The sequence below is a fragment of the Staurois parvus genome, unplaced genomic scaffold (genome assembly GCF_062004578.1).
Source record: "Staurois parvus isolate SC_StPar_1 unplaced genomic scaffold, SC_StPar_1.0 ptg001563l, whole genome shotgun sequence".
NCBI lineage: Eukaryota > Metazoa > Chordata > Amphibia > Anura > Ranidae > Staurois > Staurois parvus.
Window position 1 is genome coordinate 164,894 of NW_028319359.1, and position 17,607 is coordinate 182,500.

At 44.6% G+C, this 17,607-nt stretch overlaps 1 protein-coding gene across 1 annotated transcript in view; it reads left to right on the top strand.

The window, feature by feature from the left end:
* The window catches only part of UNC79 (unc-79 subunit of NALCN channel complex), a gene marked incomplete at its 5' end in the record, with an annotated part of 183,863 nt that overhangs the window by 159,268 nt on the left and 6,988 nt on the right, over positions 1 to 17,607 (top strand). Inside the window, 3 exons of the mRNA XM_089662827.1 lie at positions 1,215 to 1,412; positions 9,913 to 9,990; positions 14,417 to 14,458. Coding sequence (XP_089518953.1) covers positions 1,215 to 1,412; positions 9,913 to 9,990; positions 14,417 to 14,458 — 318 coding nt within the window. The remainder of the gene's footprint in view (positions 1 to 1,214; positions 1,413 to 9,912; positions 9,991 to 14,416; positions 14,459 to 17,607) is intronic.

Sequence of the window (17,607 nt, forward strand, 5' to 3'; positions counted from 1 at the left end):
TCAGCCTCCTGGCTTGTACGCAGTTCACTGTCTGTCTCCTGCAGACTCTTCCCAAATTATAGCCACTAGCACACAGCTAGTCTGGCTTCCACCTGACTCCAAGGCAGAGACCTCCCGTCTGCCAGGGTGGAGCCCTCCTGACTCCTCTCTGCCGGGGTGGAGCCCTCCTGACTCCGTTTGCCACGGTGGAGCCCAGAACCATGGTCAGGACTCTATAAAAAGGCCTGCACACACCTGTGCACTCAGTGTGCTGGGGGTTCTCAAAACACGGACCCCGGATTGGAGATTTCATCCCTCCCAGATCTCTTTGAAATCTCCTGGCTCCAGATCCCAAAACAGACTTAATGAATAAATGAGGAAATCGAAAAGCCAGTTTCCTCTGCAATACATCAACTTTCTGGAGCCTCTCAACCTGCCTGGTTGAGAATCCAGGGTTTTCAGCTTTAATTTGGCCGTGGCAGGACACCGCACTGCCACAATATATATACACAGTATATACTGAATGTTGAAACGTGTTTTTTTATATATTACAAAATGTATGAAAAATATTTTTAAAAATATATATATTTTACATGGTTTGATATATTTTTCATATTTTTTGTAATAAGACCGCATTTCAACATACAGTATATATATATATTGAAGTATATTGAATACGGCCATAATTGTAGTATTTCCAATATATGTTAAAATATTTGGGAAGAATATTTTTAAACTATATTTAAAAATTTCAAATATATTTTTCTTCCATGTGGGCGAGCACATCCTCGCGCACGCCTGTGGTTGATGGTCATGTCTGTGTAGCTGTCTGCATGAAAATAGCTTTTTCCAGATCCATATCCTACGGCTGGTCAGTGCTCAGAGGAATGGTGCCCCAACCCCTCACTGACAGCCTATAAGGTTGCTGGTTGGCACTGGGCTCCCTGGAACAGGACCCTGTGCAATGATATATTGCCTTGTGGACCAGTAGGGTGCTATACAGGTCCAGGGTGGTGGTCCCATGTAGGGGAGTCAAGTCCCTGAAGGCCTGCCCTGGAGGGTGAAGTTTTACCACCTCGCTGTTAGAGCTGCTGAATTATTTGTTTATTTGAAGTTCATTCAAAAAGTAAAGTTTGCAGAATTGAAATTTAAAAAAAAAACAATTGAAAAGATAAATGTGAATTGTGTTTAGGTATTAATTTGCTAACTTGATATCTGTATAATGTGTCTGACAGACCTCGGTGCTCCACATGTGCTCCCTCTTCCACGCCTTCATCTTTGCCCAGCTGTGGACGGTATACTGCGAGCAGGCCGCCATCGCTCCAACTGTCCAGAACCAGAACGAGTTCAGCTTCACGGCCATCCTGACAGCACTGGAGTTCTGGAGCCGCGTCACTCCCAGCGTCCTCCAGCTGATGGCGCACAACACTGTGGTATGTAAGATCTCGCTGGGTCAGAGGAGGTGATGCCCCCATTCTTAACAAGTTCAATTTACTAAGCTGTAATCCATGTTTTTGTCGTAGCACCTAACTTTTTTTTTCAGTTTTTTTTTTTTCTTCAAGAGGAAAGCAAGATGGTACAATAATAATACAGTTGTGTTTACAAGTCTCCCTCCTCTGGCAGAAATGCTGACATTTTGGCATTGATATTGAAAATCTGACTGATCATGCCAAAAGCTGTCTATTATTGAAGGATAGTGATGATGTGAAGCCATTTATTATCACATGTTTGGCTCTTTTTTAAATCCCAATGAAATTAGAAATCCCCCAAATGGCCTGGATCAGAAGTCTCCGCCCCCAGATCAGAAGTCTCCACCCTCGGATCAGAAGTTTCCCTCCCCCTGGAATGTTCGGTCTTGGTACAGACACACAAGGTGACACACACGGGGTACAATGGCCATTAAAGGTTCATTTCCCACATCTGTGGCTTTTTAAGTTGCAATCAGTGCCTGTGTATAAATAGTCAGTGAGTTTGTTGCTCTCACGTGGAGGCACTGAGCAGGCTAGATACTGAGCCATGAGGAGCAGAAAAGAACTGTCAAAAGACCTGTGTAACAAGGTAATGGAACTTTATAAAGATGGAAAAGGATATAAAAGGATTTTTAAAGCCTTGAATATGCCAGTCAGTACTGTTCAATCACTCGGCCCTTTAAGGGTTCCAGAAGCCGGGAGGCAGGGTGGGGTTTAGGGTCATGTGAGCGCTGTCACGGCGGTCACATGATCAGGAATGGTTCCAATCGAAAGAGGAGATCGGGACCTTTCCGTGAGTACCGGACATGTGTGCTGGGAGTGCTCAGGGTGCACGCTCTTGGCACATATGTCCTTTTTTAATTGCGCGCAAATGTGTGGCCACTCGGCGTCTAGGCCCAGACGCTGGGAGGCTGCACATTTGTGTGCGGCCGGCGTGAAGAGGTTAAGAAGTGGAAAATTTGGGGATCTATTGATACCAAGCCAAGGTCAGGTAGATCAAGGACGATTGCAGCCACAACTGCCAGAAGAAATGTTCGGGATACAAAGATAAACTCTTCACAGGTCACCTCGGGAGAAATCCAGGCTGCTCTGGAAAAAGACGGTGCGGTTGTTTCAAGGTGCGAAATAAGACGATAATACTTGAACAAAAATGAGCTGAATGGTCATCACAGCTTCTGGCACACTGTAATCTGGAGTGACGAGACCAAAATAGAGCTTTATGGTCACAACCAACCATAAGCTCTATGTTTGGAGAGGGGTCAACAGCGACAAGAATACCATCCCCACTGTGAAGCATGGTGGTGGCTCACTGATGTTTTGGGGGGGGTGAGATGTAAAGGCACAGGGAATCTTGTGAAAATTGATGGCAAGATGAATGCAGTGTGTTATTGGAAAATACTAGCAGACAATTTTCTTTCTTCTGCATGAAAACTGCGCATGGGACACTCTGGGACTTTCTAGAATGACAATGACCCCAAGCACAAGGCCAAGATGGCCCTCCAGTGGTTACAGCAGAATGTGAAGGTTCTGGAGAGGCCATCACAGTCTCTTGACCTTCATAGCCACCCTGGGGAGATCTCCAATGTGCAGTTCATGCCAGACCACCAAACACTTTGCATGTCCTGGAGGTATTTTGCCGAGACAGATGGGCAGCTCTACCACCGGCAAGAATTCGGGGGCCTCATAGACAACTATTAGAGAAGACGGCATGCTGTCATTGATGCTAAAGGGGCGCCACACAGGATTAGGAACTAAGGGGAGGCAGACTTTTGAACAGGGGGCATATCATTGGTTTACTTGTTGCAAGGTTCTGTTTTATGATTGGTCCATTCTGTTGTCACCTCCAGTTACAGAATATGAGTCCCATAAGAAATACAAGAAATGGGTTTAGCCTGCTCACTCATAGTCCATCCTGTATATTACCAGTTCTCCAAGGGGAGGCAAACCTTTCAGCACAACTGTTCACATTTTTCAGACCTAGAGCCTTTGGCTTCATGTAGTCATACATATGTAGAAACATAGCATACATTTTGTTTGGCAATAACAACATAGTATTGGCCGTTGGCCATTACCATCAGTGTCATTGACCATTATCATCAGTGTCATTGCCCATTATCATCAGTGTCATTGGCCATTACCATCAGTGTCATTGGCCATTACCATCAGTGTCATTGACCATTATCATCAGTGTCATTGGCCATTATCATCAGTGTCATTGGCCATTATCATCAGTGTCATTGGCCATTATCACCAGTGTCATTGGCCATTATCACCAGTGCCATTGGCCATTATCACCAGTGCCATTGGCCATTATCACCAGTGCCATTAGCCATTATCACCAGTGCCATTGGCCATTATCATCAGTGTCATTGGCCATTATCATCAATGTCATTGGCCATTATCATCAGTGCCATTGGCCATTATCATCAATGTCATTGGCCATTATCATCAGTGTCATTGGCCATTATCATCAGTGTCATTGGCCATTATCATCAATGTCATTGGCCATTATCATCAGTGCCATTGGCCATTATCACCAGTGCCATTGGCCATTATCACCAGTGCCATTGGCCATTATCACCAGTGCCATTGGCCATTATCATCAGTGTCATTGGCCATTATCATCAGTGTCATTGGCCATTATCACCAGTGCCATTGGCCATTATCACCAGTGCCATTGGCCATTATCATCAGTGTCATTGGCCATTATCACCAGTGCCATTGGCCATTATCACCAGTGCCATTGGCCATTATCATCAGTGCCATTGGCCATTATCATCAGTGTCATTGGCCATTATCATCAGTGTCATTGGCCATTATCACCAGTGCCATTGGCCATTATCATCAGTGCCATTGGCCATTATCACCAGTGCCATTGGCCATTATCACCAGTGCCATTGGCCATTATCACCAGTGCCATTGGCCATTATCACCAGTGCCATTGGCCATTATCACCAGTGTCATTGGCCATTATCACCAGTGCCATTGGCCATTATCACCAGTGCCATTGGCCATTATCACCAGTGTCATTGGCCATTATCATCAGTGTCATTGGCCATTATCATCAATGTCATTGGCCATTATCACCAATAACAATATAGTATTGGCCATTATCATCAGCTATCAAGCCATGGCCTGGCTTTTAGGCATAATGTGCATTGCTGATTTGAGTGGTACCTTTTGCTTCCTCCGAACTTTTAAAAACTTTTCAAAGAGAAAATAGAGAGTCACCGCAAAAAAGGGGATTTCTCTTACCCATTTGGGAAAATGGGGGATTCTGGGTCCTAATAAGGGAAAAGGGTTTTTATGGCTTCTCCATATAAAAGGGGATGAAAAGCCTAAAACGGAGGTCATGGGGTAGATGTGATGGGGGATCCTCTGATGTGATAGGGGGATAGAGTAGAAAGAGGGGGCCTGGGTGGTGGGGGAAGAGATGGTAAGGGAATGTGGGGGTGAGTGTAGGGGGAAAGGAAGATGCATCCACTATTCCAGAGAGCCTTATCCTTACCAGCCCAGGAACATGGGACTTGACCCCTAAGGTTCCACAGAAGAGTGTCTTATCCGTTTGGCATGGGTGTTCCCATAATCCTGAGAGTGGGTAAAGTTAAACCTGAAAAATCAGGTCTTCTTAAATCTCTTGCCTTGATCATTACGTGTGGTATTTAAAGTTCTTGTAGTATATAAGTCCTAGACTTTCAGGGACCGCATGGCTAAAGTGGTGGTGGGGGGTGGCATTTATTACCATTTGGCTGTGATGCACGCTCTAGCCACGTTTATTAAATGTATCAACAGGAAGTGTTTGTAGCTATATATAGATAGATGAATGAGATGCAGCAAAAAGGCCGCAGGTTTCTTCCCCAGGTATCACGTACCTGGTGATGGAGGCCAATGGAGAGAGGGCTTCCCTTGCGGCTAAATTCCGGACTCCCCTGAGAGTGGGACAGCGGGAGTCAGGCCCAAAGTTGCACAGGTCACCTGTAGGAGTGCTGGTTGGTGGTCCACTCAGAAGCACAGCTGATGCACGGAGATAGGTCTGCAGACAGGAGACGCCTGTGCGTGGTATGCAAGCCCTTCCGGGATTTAGATGTTTACTGGGCAGTCGGTTCAAGCCAAGGTCAGGTACCAGGTGGGAATCAGAGCAGACGTAGTCAGATGGGATAGCCGAGGTCATACACAGAGGAGCGAGAGAGAGAGAGTATCCGTAAGCCAAGCCGAGGTCAGATCAGGGGTAAGGCAGAGTAGACAGGTCCAGGAGCAAGCCGAGTCGGTAACAGGAAATCACAAGTCAGAATCACAGGAAACAGGAACAGGGCACGGGGAGCTAGAGATCATCCAGCAACCAGAGGAAGTGATGAGCCTCCTTATAAAGGCCGTCTGGCACCAGACTGAGGCTGATGTATACTTCTGCGGCCATGTAGAGTACTGGCAAAAATGCCAGATCTTCCAGAACTTCTGCTGTGGACAGGACCCTGACACCAGGTCAGTTACTTTATAAAGTTTTGTATTTCATCCCATAAGCCCCTGAGATAGAAACATTCCCAGAAGGCCTTAACCAGGTCCCTTTGATGTCACCATCTTCTGGAAGAGACTCGTGAATAGAACCTATCTAGGGTTGAAGGGATTCTATACCACCCTGATAACATTTTAAAATCTGATTCTTGTATCCTAATAACTATTGATGATTTGTAAGCAAAATAAAAGATATTGTCTCGTTGGACATTTGAAAGCGAGAGTCCAAGATCTCTTTTCCATTTGAGTAGTAATGTAAGACATCCTCTGTAGGTGGTTGGTCAATCCATTGGTACAAGTTAGATAGGGCATAATCTTCTGGGGAAGAGTCGAGATATATTGGTAGGCGATGTAGCAAGTTCCTGTGATTTAGGCAGGGAAAGGAGAAAATGTCTGATTTGGGTTATTCTCCACGAGATATGGAGGGTCAGTCATAGCCTGTATTTCAGGAATAGTCTTCCAACCTCTCGGGTTCAAAAAAATTTTGGATTCTATATTTGTTCATAAGTAATTGGGATTTAAAACCACATTCTGAACTTCTTGGTAGTAAGGGAGGATAGCTGAGGACCAGGGAGGACAGAGAAATGTGGGAACTATTTGACAGAAGTCTCTTGGACCAAGGTATGGAGGGTCTCCCCTATCAAGGGGTGTTGTTATCAAACTTTATTTGTTGAAAATAATGTCCATTATGGCAAATAAGAATCATCAAAGCTTAGTGGATGGAGTGGGTAGTTATTTTTGTAAGGGCCATTTTAATCCAAAACTGGATTGGTAACCAATCAGGTGAATCTCTTGCCTGGTTAATATGTCTTTCTGGGACCTCAGTGGTGAAATTTGGCAAAAGTAAAGTGTCTCTTCTTTCTTTACTTTGTCTTTTCCGTTCCCTGTCCTTTCTTTTCCTTTTTCCTTACAATTTATTCCCCTTTCTTTCTTTACACCTCTCTTTTTTTCCTTTTCCTTCCCCTCTGCTCTTCATTACCTTTCACTTTCATTCCCTTAATTTCCTTTCTTCTTTTCCCCTTTTGTGTTCTTTCCTCTTTCCATCCTTTTTCTTCCTATTTCATTTCCTTTTCCCTTTCTCATATTTTAATTACCTTCCCCTTACTTTTATCTTTTCTTCCTTTTCCTTCCCTTTCATTTCTCCCTTTTTCCTTCCATTCCCTTCCTTCTCTATCTTAATTTCCCCTTTCCTTTTCTCCCTACCTTTCTTTTTCTCATTTACCTTTTCCTGTTTCTTTCACTTCCCTTTCCTTGCCAATCTTACCTTTCCATTCTTCCTTTCCTTTTTTACCGTTCCCTTTTCCTTTTCTCCCATTTTACCTTTCCTCCCCCCTTTCCACTTTCCTGTCCTGTCCTTACCTCAACCCACCACACCCTGCTTTCTCACAAGGCCAAAACACAGCTCTTGCCTATGGATTCTCCAATGAGCTCTTTATTCTACATTATAAAAGGTCCATCAAAGTCCTTGTAAGTCTTCTGGCCTTGTAATGGCTATTCCAGTTGGATAGAACTGGAACTTCAAGTCAGCATATCTCATCACTGGAATCCTTCTTATACAGAAAAGGGCAACTGCTGAACAAATGTAACCTAAAATATTAGTACTGGATGGACTAGTAAAGAATTCAGATTCAATACCACTTGGCTGTGAGAAGGGGAGTTGCAGGACCTATGGCCAGTCTTGACTCCAGAGCTTTAGGCCCTCTAGTCTCATTTTGAGCCCGTATTAAAACCAAAGGAGACCAGTGCAAAATAAAAAAAAACATTCTTGAATCATATCAAAAGTAGAAGAAAAGTTGGTGCAATTTTCTAGAAAAATAAATTGTGTAGAAAGGGGAGGTGATTAGGTAAAAGGTGTAAAAGCAAACTTCTATAAATAAAGTCAATATTAAGTTCAGTGTATTATTAGAGCTTTACTTTCACACCTTCTACCTAGACGAGTTCACAGCGTTTACCTTCTACTGCAACACCAAAGCCTCTTACAGTCCTAAAATTATTTTATGAATAAAGATTTTTTAATAAGTATCAGTACATTTAGTTGATTTATTATGGTGTCCTCCCACTTGTGAACACTAATTCTTTGTTGGTCTAGAATAGTCATCCTCAACCAGGGTTCCGTCTTGGTCTAGAACAGTCACTCTCAACCAGCCTTCCGTCTTCGTCTAGAACAGTCATTCTCAACCAGGGTTCAGTCTTGGTCTAGAACAATCATGCTTAACCAGGATTCCTCCATAGGTGTCCAGGGGTTCCTTGAACTGTGGTTGCTTGACCTCACATCTAATGGTGCCAGTACCAGTGCCACATGGCACTTGTGAATAGGGATTCTGTTTTGGTCTAGAACAGTCATCCTCAACCAGGGTTTCTGTCTTGGTCTAGAACAGTCATCCTCAACCAGGGTTTCTGTCTTGGTCTAGAACAGTCATCCTCAACCAGGGTTTCTGTCTTGGTCTAGAACAGTCATCCTCAACCAGGGTTTCTGTCTTGGTCTAGAAAAGTCATCCTCAACCAGGGTTTCTGTCTTGGTTTAGAACAGTCATCCTGAACCAGCCTTCCATCTTGGTCTAGAACAGTCATCCTCAGGGGTGGACTGACCATTTGGATACTCGGGGTACTGCCCAAGGGCCCAGGGTCAGTAGGGGCCCCATGAGATGCCCCTGGTACCTTTCATAGGCTTTTTTGGGTGTGGTTTGAGTGTGGGCGAGGACACAGGGGCCCCATGATCCCCTATTGCCCGGGGGCCCCAGAAGTTGTCAGTCCACCCCTGGTCATCCTCAACCAGCCTTCCCTCTTGGTCTAGAACAGTAATATTCAACCAGCCTTCCGTCTTGGTCTAGAACAGTCATCCTCAACCAGCCTTCCGTCTTGGTCTATAACAGTCCTTCTCAAACAGGGTTCCATCTTGGTCTAGATCAACCATTCTCAACCAGGGTTCCTCCATAGGTGTCCAGGGGTTCTTTGAACTGTGGTTGTTTGACCTCACATCTAATGATGCCAGGACCAGTGGCTCATGGCAGAGCCAGCAGCATGGCAACAATGGTCTTTTTATCTCCCTGTAAGAGTGGCATTCAGACCAACATTGTTTAGTCTAAATTTTTGCCCACTAGTTACCAATATAAGACACATTGTTTCCACTGATCTTTGATGAATTGGATTTGGTAGGGGTTCCCTGTGACCTGAATGCTATTTTAAAGGTTCCTCTGAAGGAAAAAGGTTGAGAAAGGCTGGTCTAGAATAGAATAGAGGTGGTAGAGGATTGGGGTGCCTCAAAATGTTCATGTTCTTAAATGGCGCCATGAGTAAAAAAAAGGATGAGAAACACTACCCTAGGCCACATTCTTCGTTGGCTGTGAAGAGATCTTGCCCAGGAAGGAAGACCTGGCCAACAAGACTAAATCTGGCCATAGATGGATTGAAATGTAACTGTTTCAGCAGGTACTGGCCTAATTTCGATGTGTCTGTTGCACTTCCTGTTCAAGGGGAGTTCATCTATGGACCGCCCTTGAAAGGATTTGTTGGAAAATTTTGCTTCAGTGTATTTTGACAGTGGAGTAGTACCGCTGTCAGAATACGACACAGCAGAGAACTCCTCCTTCCACCTCAGTTGTGTGGATGGGAGAACTTGTTCAGGTTTTTTTCAATCAGATTGCTGGCTGATCAAAAAAAACATATACGAGGATGGCCAGCTGTAGTGGGCCCCACACCTATGTATTCTATGAGGCCCTCTCTGATCCTGTGATATGGGAAAGTATATAAACCTGTGAGATGAGGTTACCGTTACACCTTGCAAGGCCAGAAGTCTTCTTCATGGTTTTCTGAGAGGGATCATTAAGGGATCCTTTGAAGATTAAGATGTGATCCCTACAAGGTTGCTAAACCTGATCAAATCTGTTGACTAGTTACTGATTCCATGGTGTCCTCATGACGCATACCCTTACAACGTTTGTTTTATCGTTTTCAGATGGTAGAGATGGTCTGCCTGCATCTGATCAGCTTAATGGAGGCTCTACAGGAATGCAATTCCACCGTCTTTGTTAAAGTAAGTTATGTGCTACACCATAATTCTCTGCTTTCAGACCTATCTGTACAAGGGGAACCAGGAGCTCATATTCATTTCACTTAGGCAGGAATCCGTTATTCTGACCCCCGCGAAGTAAACAAAGATATTCAAGTAATTAAAGGAGAATTCAAGCAAAGTGCATTATTGATACAAAAAAAAAATGCATTCAGGCAAAACACTCGGAGCTTAGATTGTCCTTCATCTTCATTCTGCATCCAGCAGTAAACAAGCTTGTGAACCATTGTATTTAAAAAGGAGTGCGCTGTCCCTTTAAATAGCAATGTGTACTGATGGAAAGGAGATCTGGTGGTTCTATTGCAATGAAGAAAAACTGATGGTTTTGCTTCAAGTAATCAGCTGATGGTTCTTCTCTGAAGGAGAGTGGAGCTGAGGGATCTGTTCTGATGGAGAGCAGAGATGGTGCTTCTGCTTTACAGAGGGGGGATGGTTCTTTTAGATAAAATGGGAAGCTGTTTTGCTCTGCTAGAGAGTGGAGCTGGTGGTTCTTCTTTAATGGATAGGAGAGCTGATGAATCCTGCTCTGATGGAACAGGGATCTGATGGTTCTACTCTGAGGAGTGGAGCTGATGGTTCTGCCTTACTGGAATTCGGAACTGGTGGTTCTACTTTGATGGACAGTGGAGCTGATGGCTCTTTTCTGATAGATAGGGGAACTGATCGCTCTTTTCTGTTAGAGAGGGAAACTGATTGATCTTTTCTGATAGAGAGGCGAGCTGATGGCTCTTTTCTGATAGGGGAACTGATGGCTCTTTTCTTATGGAGAGGGGATCTGATGATTATACTTTGATGGACAGTGGAGCCGAGAGCTCTTTGCTGTTGGAGAGGGGAGCTGATGGCTCTTTTCTGATAGAGAGGGGAATTGATCGCTCTTTTCTGTTAGAGAGGGGAACTGATTGATCTTTTCTGATAGAGAGGCGTGCTGATGGTTCTTTTCTGATAGGGGAACTCATGGCTCTTTTCTGATAGAGATGGGAATTGATGGCTCTTTTCTTATGGAGAGGGGATCTGATGATTATACTTTGATGAACAGTAGATCCAGGAGCTGTTGGAGAGGGGAGCTGATGGCTCTTTTCTGGTGGAGAGGGGAACTGATGGCTCATTTCTGGTGGAGAGGGGAACTGATGGCTCTCTTCTTGAGAGGGGAGCTGATGATTGTTCTTTGATGGACAATGGAGCCGAGAGCTCTTTGCTGTTGGAGAGGGGAGCTGATGGATCTTTTCTGGTGGAGAGATGAACTGATGGCTCTTTTCTTATGGAGAGGGGAGCTGATGATTGTTCTTTGATAAACATTGGAGCCGAGAGCTCTTTGCTGTTGAAGAGGGCAGCTGATGGCTCTTTTCTGGTGGAGACAGGAACTGATGGCTCTTTTCTGGTGGAGAGGGGAACTGATAGCTATCTTCTTGAGAGGGGAGCTGATGATTATTCTTTGATGAACAGTGGATCCAGGAGCTCTTTGCTGTTGGAGAGGGGAGCTGATGGCTCTTTTCTTGTGGAGAGGGGAACTGATGGTTCTCTTCTTATGGAGAGGGGATCTGATGATTGTATTTTGATGAACAGTAGATCCAGGAGCTCTTTGCTGTTGGAGAGGGGAGCTGATGGCTCTTTTCTGGTGGAGAGGGGAACTGATGGCTCATTTCTTATGGAGAGGGGAGCTGATTATTGTACTTTGATGGACAAAGGAGCTGATGGCTCTTGTCTGATGGAGATTTGAGTTGATGGACCTGCTCTAATGACGATGGTATTTGATGATATTGCTGTGATGGATAGACAGTGCAGGGTTAACATCAGAGGAGCCTGATCTCCCCTCTCATCATTCAGTAGCGTATAAGTCAGTATTATGCTGAACGTCATCATCCCAGACATTTTATTGGTCTGAGCATTGTTTGTATCACCTAAGCAGTACAGACAGGAATAGTATCAATATATTTATAAAATCCTGTTGACCAGGATTTGACCAGCGACAGACCCACTCATGCAGCTGGAAAACACAGTTCTTTGCATTTCCTGGCATACAAGTGCTTGTAATCCCTTCGCATCTGCAAAGCCTTTTGTGTGGCGGCTGTTTGGCATATTTATGTAAGGGCAGAAGCTCTTGAGTCTGAGAATGTCAGTATGATGCAACAAAACACTTTATCTAATTACCCTGAAAGCTTTTTTTCTCTTCCATGACATGATGTATAGGAAGCCAGGGTGCCTTTCTAGAATGGAATGAAAGGTGACTCATCAGATCGAGTCAATAACAATTATCTTGGGGCCAAAGATTTAGAAGTGTAATTGCAGATCTTGATAATGTTAAAAGGACATAATTGCATTCATATTCTGGAGCAGAGATGGAATAGCATAGGGATAATAAAGCAATAGAGGTTGATTTATTCTGAGTGGAGCTGAGCAGTGCACTGCACTAGACATGGGTGGCCGCGAATGCAGAGGAACTACAAGTGTAACCAAGCCCTTCCAGGCGGTTGTTCAGGGGGTTGGGGGTCAGTAATAGTTGACCCGAAATGTAAAATGTGTTTCATGTCTCTGATAACCATGGATTTTTTGGACAGTAGGCATAATGAGCAGCCATAACGGTATGACAGCCGAATCCTTCTGCGGCACAGTCATGGATTTATATAGCCCAGGAGGGTTTGGAGCACTGGAACCCAAAGTGTTCAACATCCTCCTAATCAGTCTGTGGAGTCCATATATCAGAGTGTAGTAACTCCAGTGGGGCAACTCTCAGATCCACACCAATTGGTAAACTCTCAGATTTACACCAATTGGGCAACTCTCAGATCCGCTCCAATTGGGCAACTCTCAGATCCGCTCCAATTGGGCAACTCTCAGATCCGCTCCAATTGGGCAACTCTCAGATCCGCTCCAATTGGGTAACTCTCAGATCCACTCCAATTGGGCAACTCTCAGATCCACTCCAATTGGGCAACTGTCAGATCCACTCCAATTGGGAAATTCTCAGATCCACTCCAATTGGGCAACTCTCAGATTCACTCCAATTGGGCAACTCTTAAATCCACACTAATTGGGCAACTCTCAGATCCACACCAATTGGGCAACTCTCAGATCCACTCCAACTGGGCAACTCTCAGATCCACTCCAACTGGGCAACTGTCAGATCCACTCCAATTGGGCAACTGTCAGATCCACTCCAATTGGGAAATTCTCAGATCCACTCCAATTGGGCAACTGTCAGATCCACTCCAATTGGGCAACTGTCAGATCCGCTCCAATTGGGCAACTCTCAGATCCGCTCCAATTGGGCAACTCTCAGATCCGCTCCAATTGGGCAACTGTCAGATCCGCTCCAATTGGGCAACTGTCAGATCCGCTCCAATTGGGCAACTGTCAGATCCGCTCCAATTGGGCAACTGTCAGATCCACTCCAATTGGGCAACTGTCAGATCCACTCCAATTGGGCAACTGTCAGATCCACTCCAATTGGGCAACTGTCAGATCCACTCCAATTGGGCAACTGTCAGATCCACTCCAATTGGGCAACTGTCAGATCCGCTCCAATTGGGCAACTCTCAGATCCACTCCAATTGGGCAACTCTCAGATCCGCTCCAATTGGAAAACTCTCAGATCCGCTCCAATTGGAAAACTCTCAGATCCGCTCCAATTGGAAAACTCTCAGATCCACTCCAATGGGGCAACTGTCAGATCCACTCCAATTGGGCAACTCTCAGATCCACTCCAACTGGGCAACTCTCAGATCCGCTCCATATGGGCAACTCTCAGATCCGCTTCAATTGGGAAACTCTCAGATCCACTCCAATGGGGCAACACTCAAAAGGCTGTTGTTTGAGACATATTTATACGATCTGAAGAGAAACCAGAGTATGGGGGGTAGATATACTTAAACTGGTGAACTCCAAATCTGGTGCAGCTGTGCATGACAGCCAATCAGCTTCGAACTTCAGCTTGTTGAATTAATCTTTGGCAATAAAACTTGGAAGCCGATTGGTTTCTTTGCAGAGTTGCACCAAATTTTGCACTCTCTAGTTTTAGTAAATCAGCCCCTGTGGTGTCAAAAAAAGAGATTGCCAAATGATGGTTAAGTCTAAGCATGTTTATTGATCAGAAAAACCAAAGCAAGCCAATGCATTTCAATTGTTCTGAGGCTCCCCCTTTTTCAGGAAAAAAAATGAAATATAAAAAGTATTACAAGTAATACAAAAAGTAGATATTGTAAAAAAAAAAGTATATGATTATGATTTTTTTTTAAATAAAATCTAGATTCTACAGTAAGCATTTTACTGGATCCTTATGACAAGGCTAAATACCAGATGGCACCATCAGACTATTTCTTTTTTTAAACCACTGGGATGCCAATGGTGCATTGAGCTGTCCGTTCGCTAACTTGTTTTTTCATTTTCTTTTAAGCTGATTCCTATGTGGTTACCGATGATCCAATCAAACATAAAGGTGAGTGTCCAAATGGGATCCTCTGTAACAAAATCAAACAGCTTAAAGTGTAAGCCAGTCATAGACTGTGATGTCTGCTAATAGCTCGGCGACGGCGTAGTCTTCGAAGACACTCTGCCAGGTCTGATGAGCTTTTCCTCCCATTCAAAAGAATAGGCTGTAAAAACGCACCGCTGTCACGGTCAGGGGTCAGGCTTGGGGACCAGTAGCTATGGCAAAAGAGAGGCTCCCACTGACCAGCTGGATAAGTACACAGGCAGGTCACCCTGGTGGATGATATGGGCTCATCCGAGGTGTGGGATCTAAGCCCTAACCAGTATTCACCAGAGCTCCTGATGGTGGGGATGGATTTTGCTGTATATTAGTACCAGGTTGCAGTCTTCATGATCTCCTCACCAGGAGGTGATCAAGCCAGGGTCCAGTAGTAGCAGATATAGCAGGTAGGGATCAAGCAGAAGCGTAGTCAGTAAACAAGTCAAAGGTCGGTAACAAGTGGTTGCAGGCTGGGCTTAAGCAGAACTGTAGATGAGGAACAAGCCAAAGGTTGGTAACAAGTGGTTGCAGGTTGGGAACAAGCAGAATTATAGTCAGTAAACAAGCCAAAGGTTGGTAACAAGTTGTTGCAGGTTGGGATCAAGAAGAAGTGTAGTCGAGGAACAAGGCAAAGGTCGGTAACAAGTGGTTGCAGGTTGGGATCAAGCAGAATTATAGTCAGTAAACAAGTCAAAGGTCAGTAACAAGTGGTTGCAGGTTGGGATCAAGAAGAATTATAGTCAGTAAACAAGTCAAAGGTCAGTAACAAGTGGTTGCAGGTTGGGATCCAGCAGAAGTATAGTGAAGGAACAAACCAAAGGTCGGTAACAAGTGGTTGCAGGTTGGGATCCAGCAGAAGTATAGTGAAGGAACAAACCAAAGGTCGGTAACAAGTGGTTGCAGGTTGGGATCCAGCAGAAGTGTAGTTGAGGAACAAGCCAAAGATCGGTTACAAGTGGTTGCAGGCTGGGCTTAAGCAGAACTGTAGATGAGGAACAAGCCAAAGGTCAGTAACAAGTGGTTGCAGGTTGGGAACAAGCAGAATTATAGTCAGTAAACAAGCCAAAGGTTGGTAACAAGTTGTTGCAGGTTGGGATCAAGAAGAAGTGTAGTCGAGGAACAAGGCAAAGGTCGGTAACAAGTGGTTGCAGGTTGGGATCAAGCAGAATTATAGTCAGTAAACAAGTCAAAGGTCAGTAACAAGTGGTTGCAGGTTGGGATCCAGCAGAAGTATAGTGAAGGAACAAACCAAAGGTCGGTAACAAGTGGTTGCAGGTTGGGATCCAGCAGAAGTATAGTGAAGGAACAAACCAAAGGTCGGTAACAAGTGGTTGCAGGTTGGGATCCAGCAGAAGTGTAGTTGAGGAACAAGCCAAAGATCGGTTACAAGTGGTTGCAGGCTGGGCTTAAGCAGAACTGTAGATGAGGAACAAGCCAAAGGTCAGTAACAAGTGGTTGCAGGTTGGGAACAAGCAGAATTATAGTCAGTAAACAAGCCAAAGGTTGGTAACAAGTTGTTGCAGGTTGGGATCAAGAAGAAGTGTAGTCGAGGAACAAGGCAAAGGTCGGTAACAAGTGGTTGCAGGTTGGGATCAAGCAGAATTATAGTCAGTAAACAAGTCAAAGGTCAGTAACAAGTGGTTGCAGGTTGGGATCCAGCAGAAGTATAGTGGAGGAACAAACCAAAGGTCGGTAACAAGTGGTTGCAGGTTGGGATCAAGCAGAAGCGTAGTCGAGGAACAAGCCAAAGGTCTATAACGTAAGTAGTAATGAAGATACAGACGGCTGCAGGAGTGACAAGAGCAAGATATTGGCTGGAGAGAGCATAATAATCTGGAAATCAGAAAGTGCAAACACATGACTTAAATAGGAAGCTCATGGGAGGAGTAAAGGGTTTAAGGTTCATCAGAAACAAGGGTCAAGACAAGGGAGCAGCATCCCAAGTGGCTCAGCAAGAGGTACTGCCAGACACAGCAGAGGTTGCAAGTTCAGACCCAGGTCCTGGCAACCACACGAGAATGCGCACGTTCCAACGGAGAGTGCACTGGTACAGCTTACAATTCTCAAAAAATCTTTAATTGGTTAAAATAGAATATTCTTCAAAACCAACTCTGATGAAGAAGTGCTGCTTTGCAACACTTCAGCAAGTATATTAGGGGTTGGCCTTCAAATGAAGCACTAATGGATGGATGAGTGCTTTGGTTGGTTGATGAGATGTTCCTTACAGAAATTACGTGAAAAGCATATCTTTTTACCACTTTTGTGGATATGTTTTTATTTTAACCAATTAAAGATTTTTGAGGCTCTTACACTATGCCAGTTCGCTGTCAATTTCATTTACAGTTTTTTGGAGGATTCCCAGTCTGGAGGGAGCTGCAAGGAAGAGGATGGTTTACCTACTACGTTATATTTAAGAGCCTGTGCCAACAATTTGAATTTTGGCAGACAGACTTCCATCGCTGTCGAGCATTGACATTAGTTTATTATTTTCGGTTTTAGTGTAGTTCTATTCCCGGGTCGTTTGTTTGCCTCACCTTGTCATGATGGGATCCCATGTTCTTGCTCCAGTTTGTAGTGTCATGGCTGAAGGATCCCCATGCAGGGCCGGTGGTAGACTATTCTTCACCCTAGGCAAGACCAGCTGCTTGCTGCAGTTTGTAGTGTCATGGCTGAAGGATCCCCATGCAGTGCCGGTGGTAGACTATTCTTCACCCTAGGCAAGACTAGCTGCTTGCAACCACCCCCCCTCCCCCCCCCCCAAAAAAAAATATATAACTTCAACATTTTTAAAAACTATAGAAAATAGAGGAGCCACTTGTAATGGAACCGACCCAGACTGCACTTGAGTACTTCCGTTAGAATACGCCTCCCCGTCCGAACACCGACATCAGACACCACAGCTGACCATACATGACTGGACGACACCAGCCTTGAAGTAAACCAGGAGGTAGACTACTTTCTTTGTAGGATTTCTTGCAGCTTGCAGTGCGATTTCCGTGATATTCTATGTATGTGAAATCGCAAGAAAACTGCAGAAAAAGTCACACGAGAACTACTTTAGAAATCGAGCCGCAGCAAATCGCAAATGTTATGACGCTGACATTCACTCTCTCTTC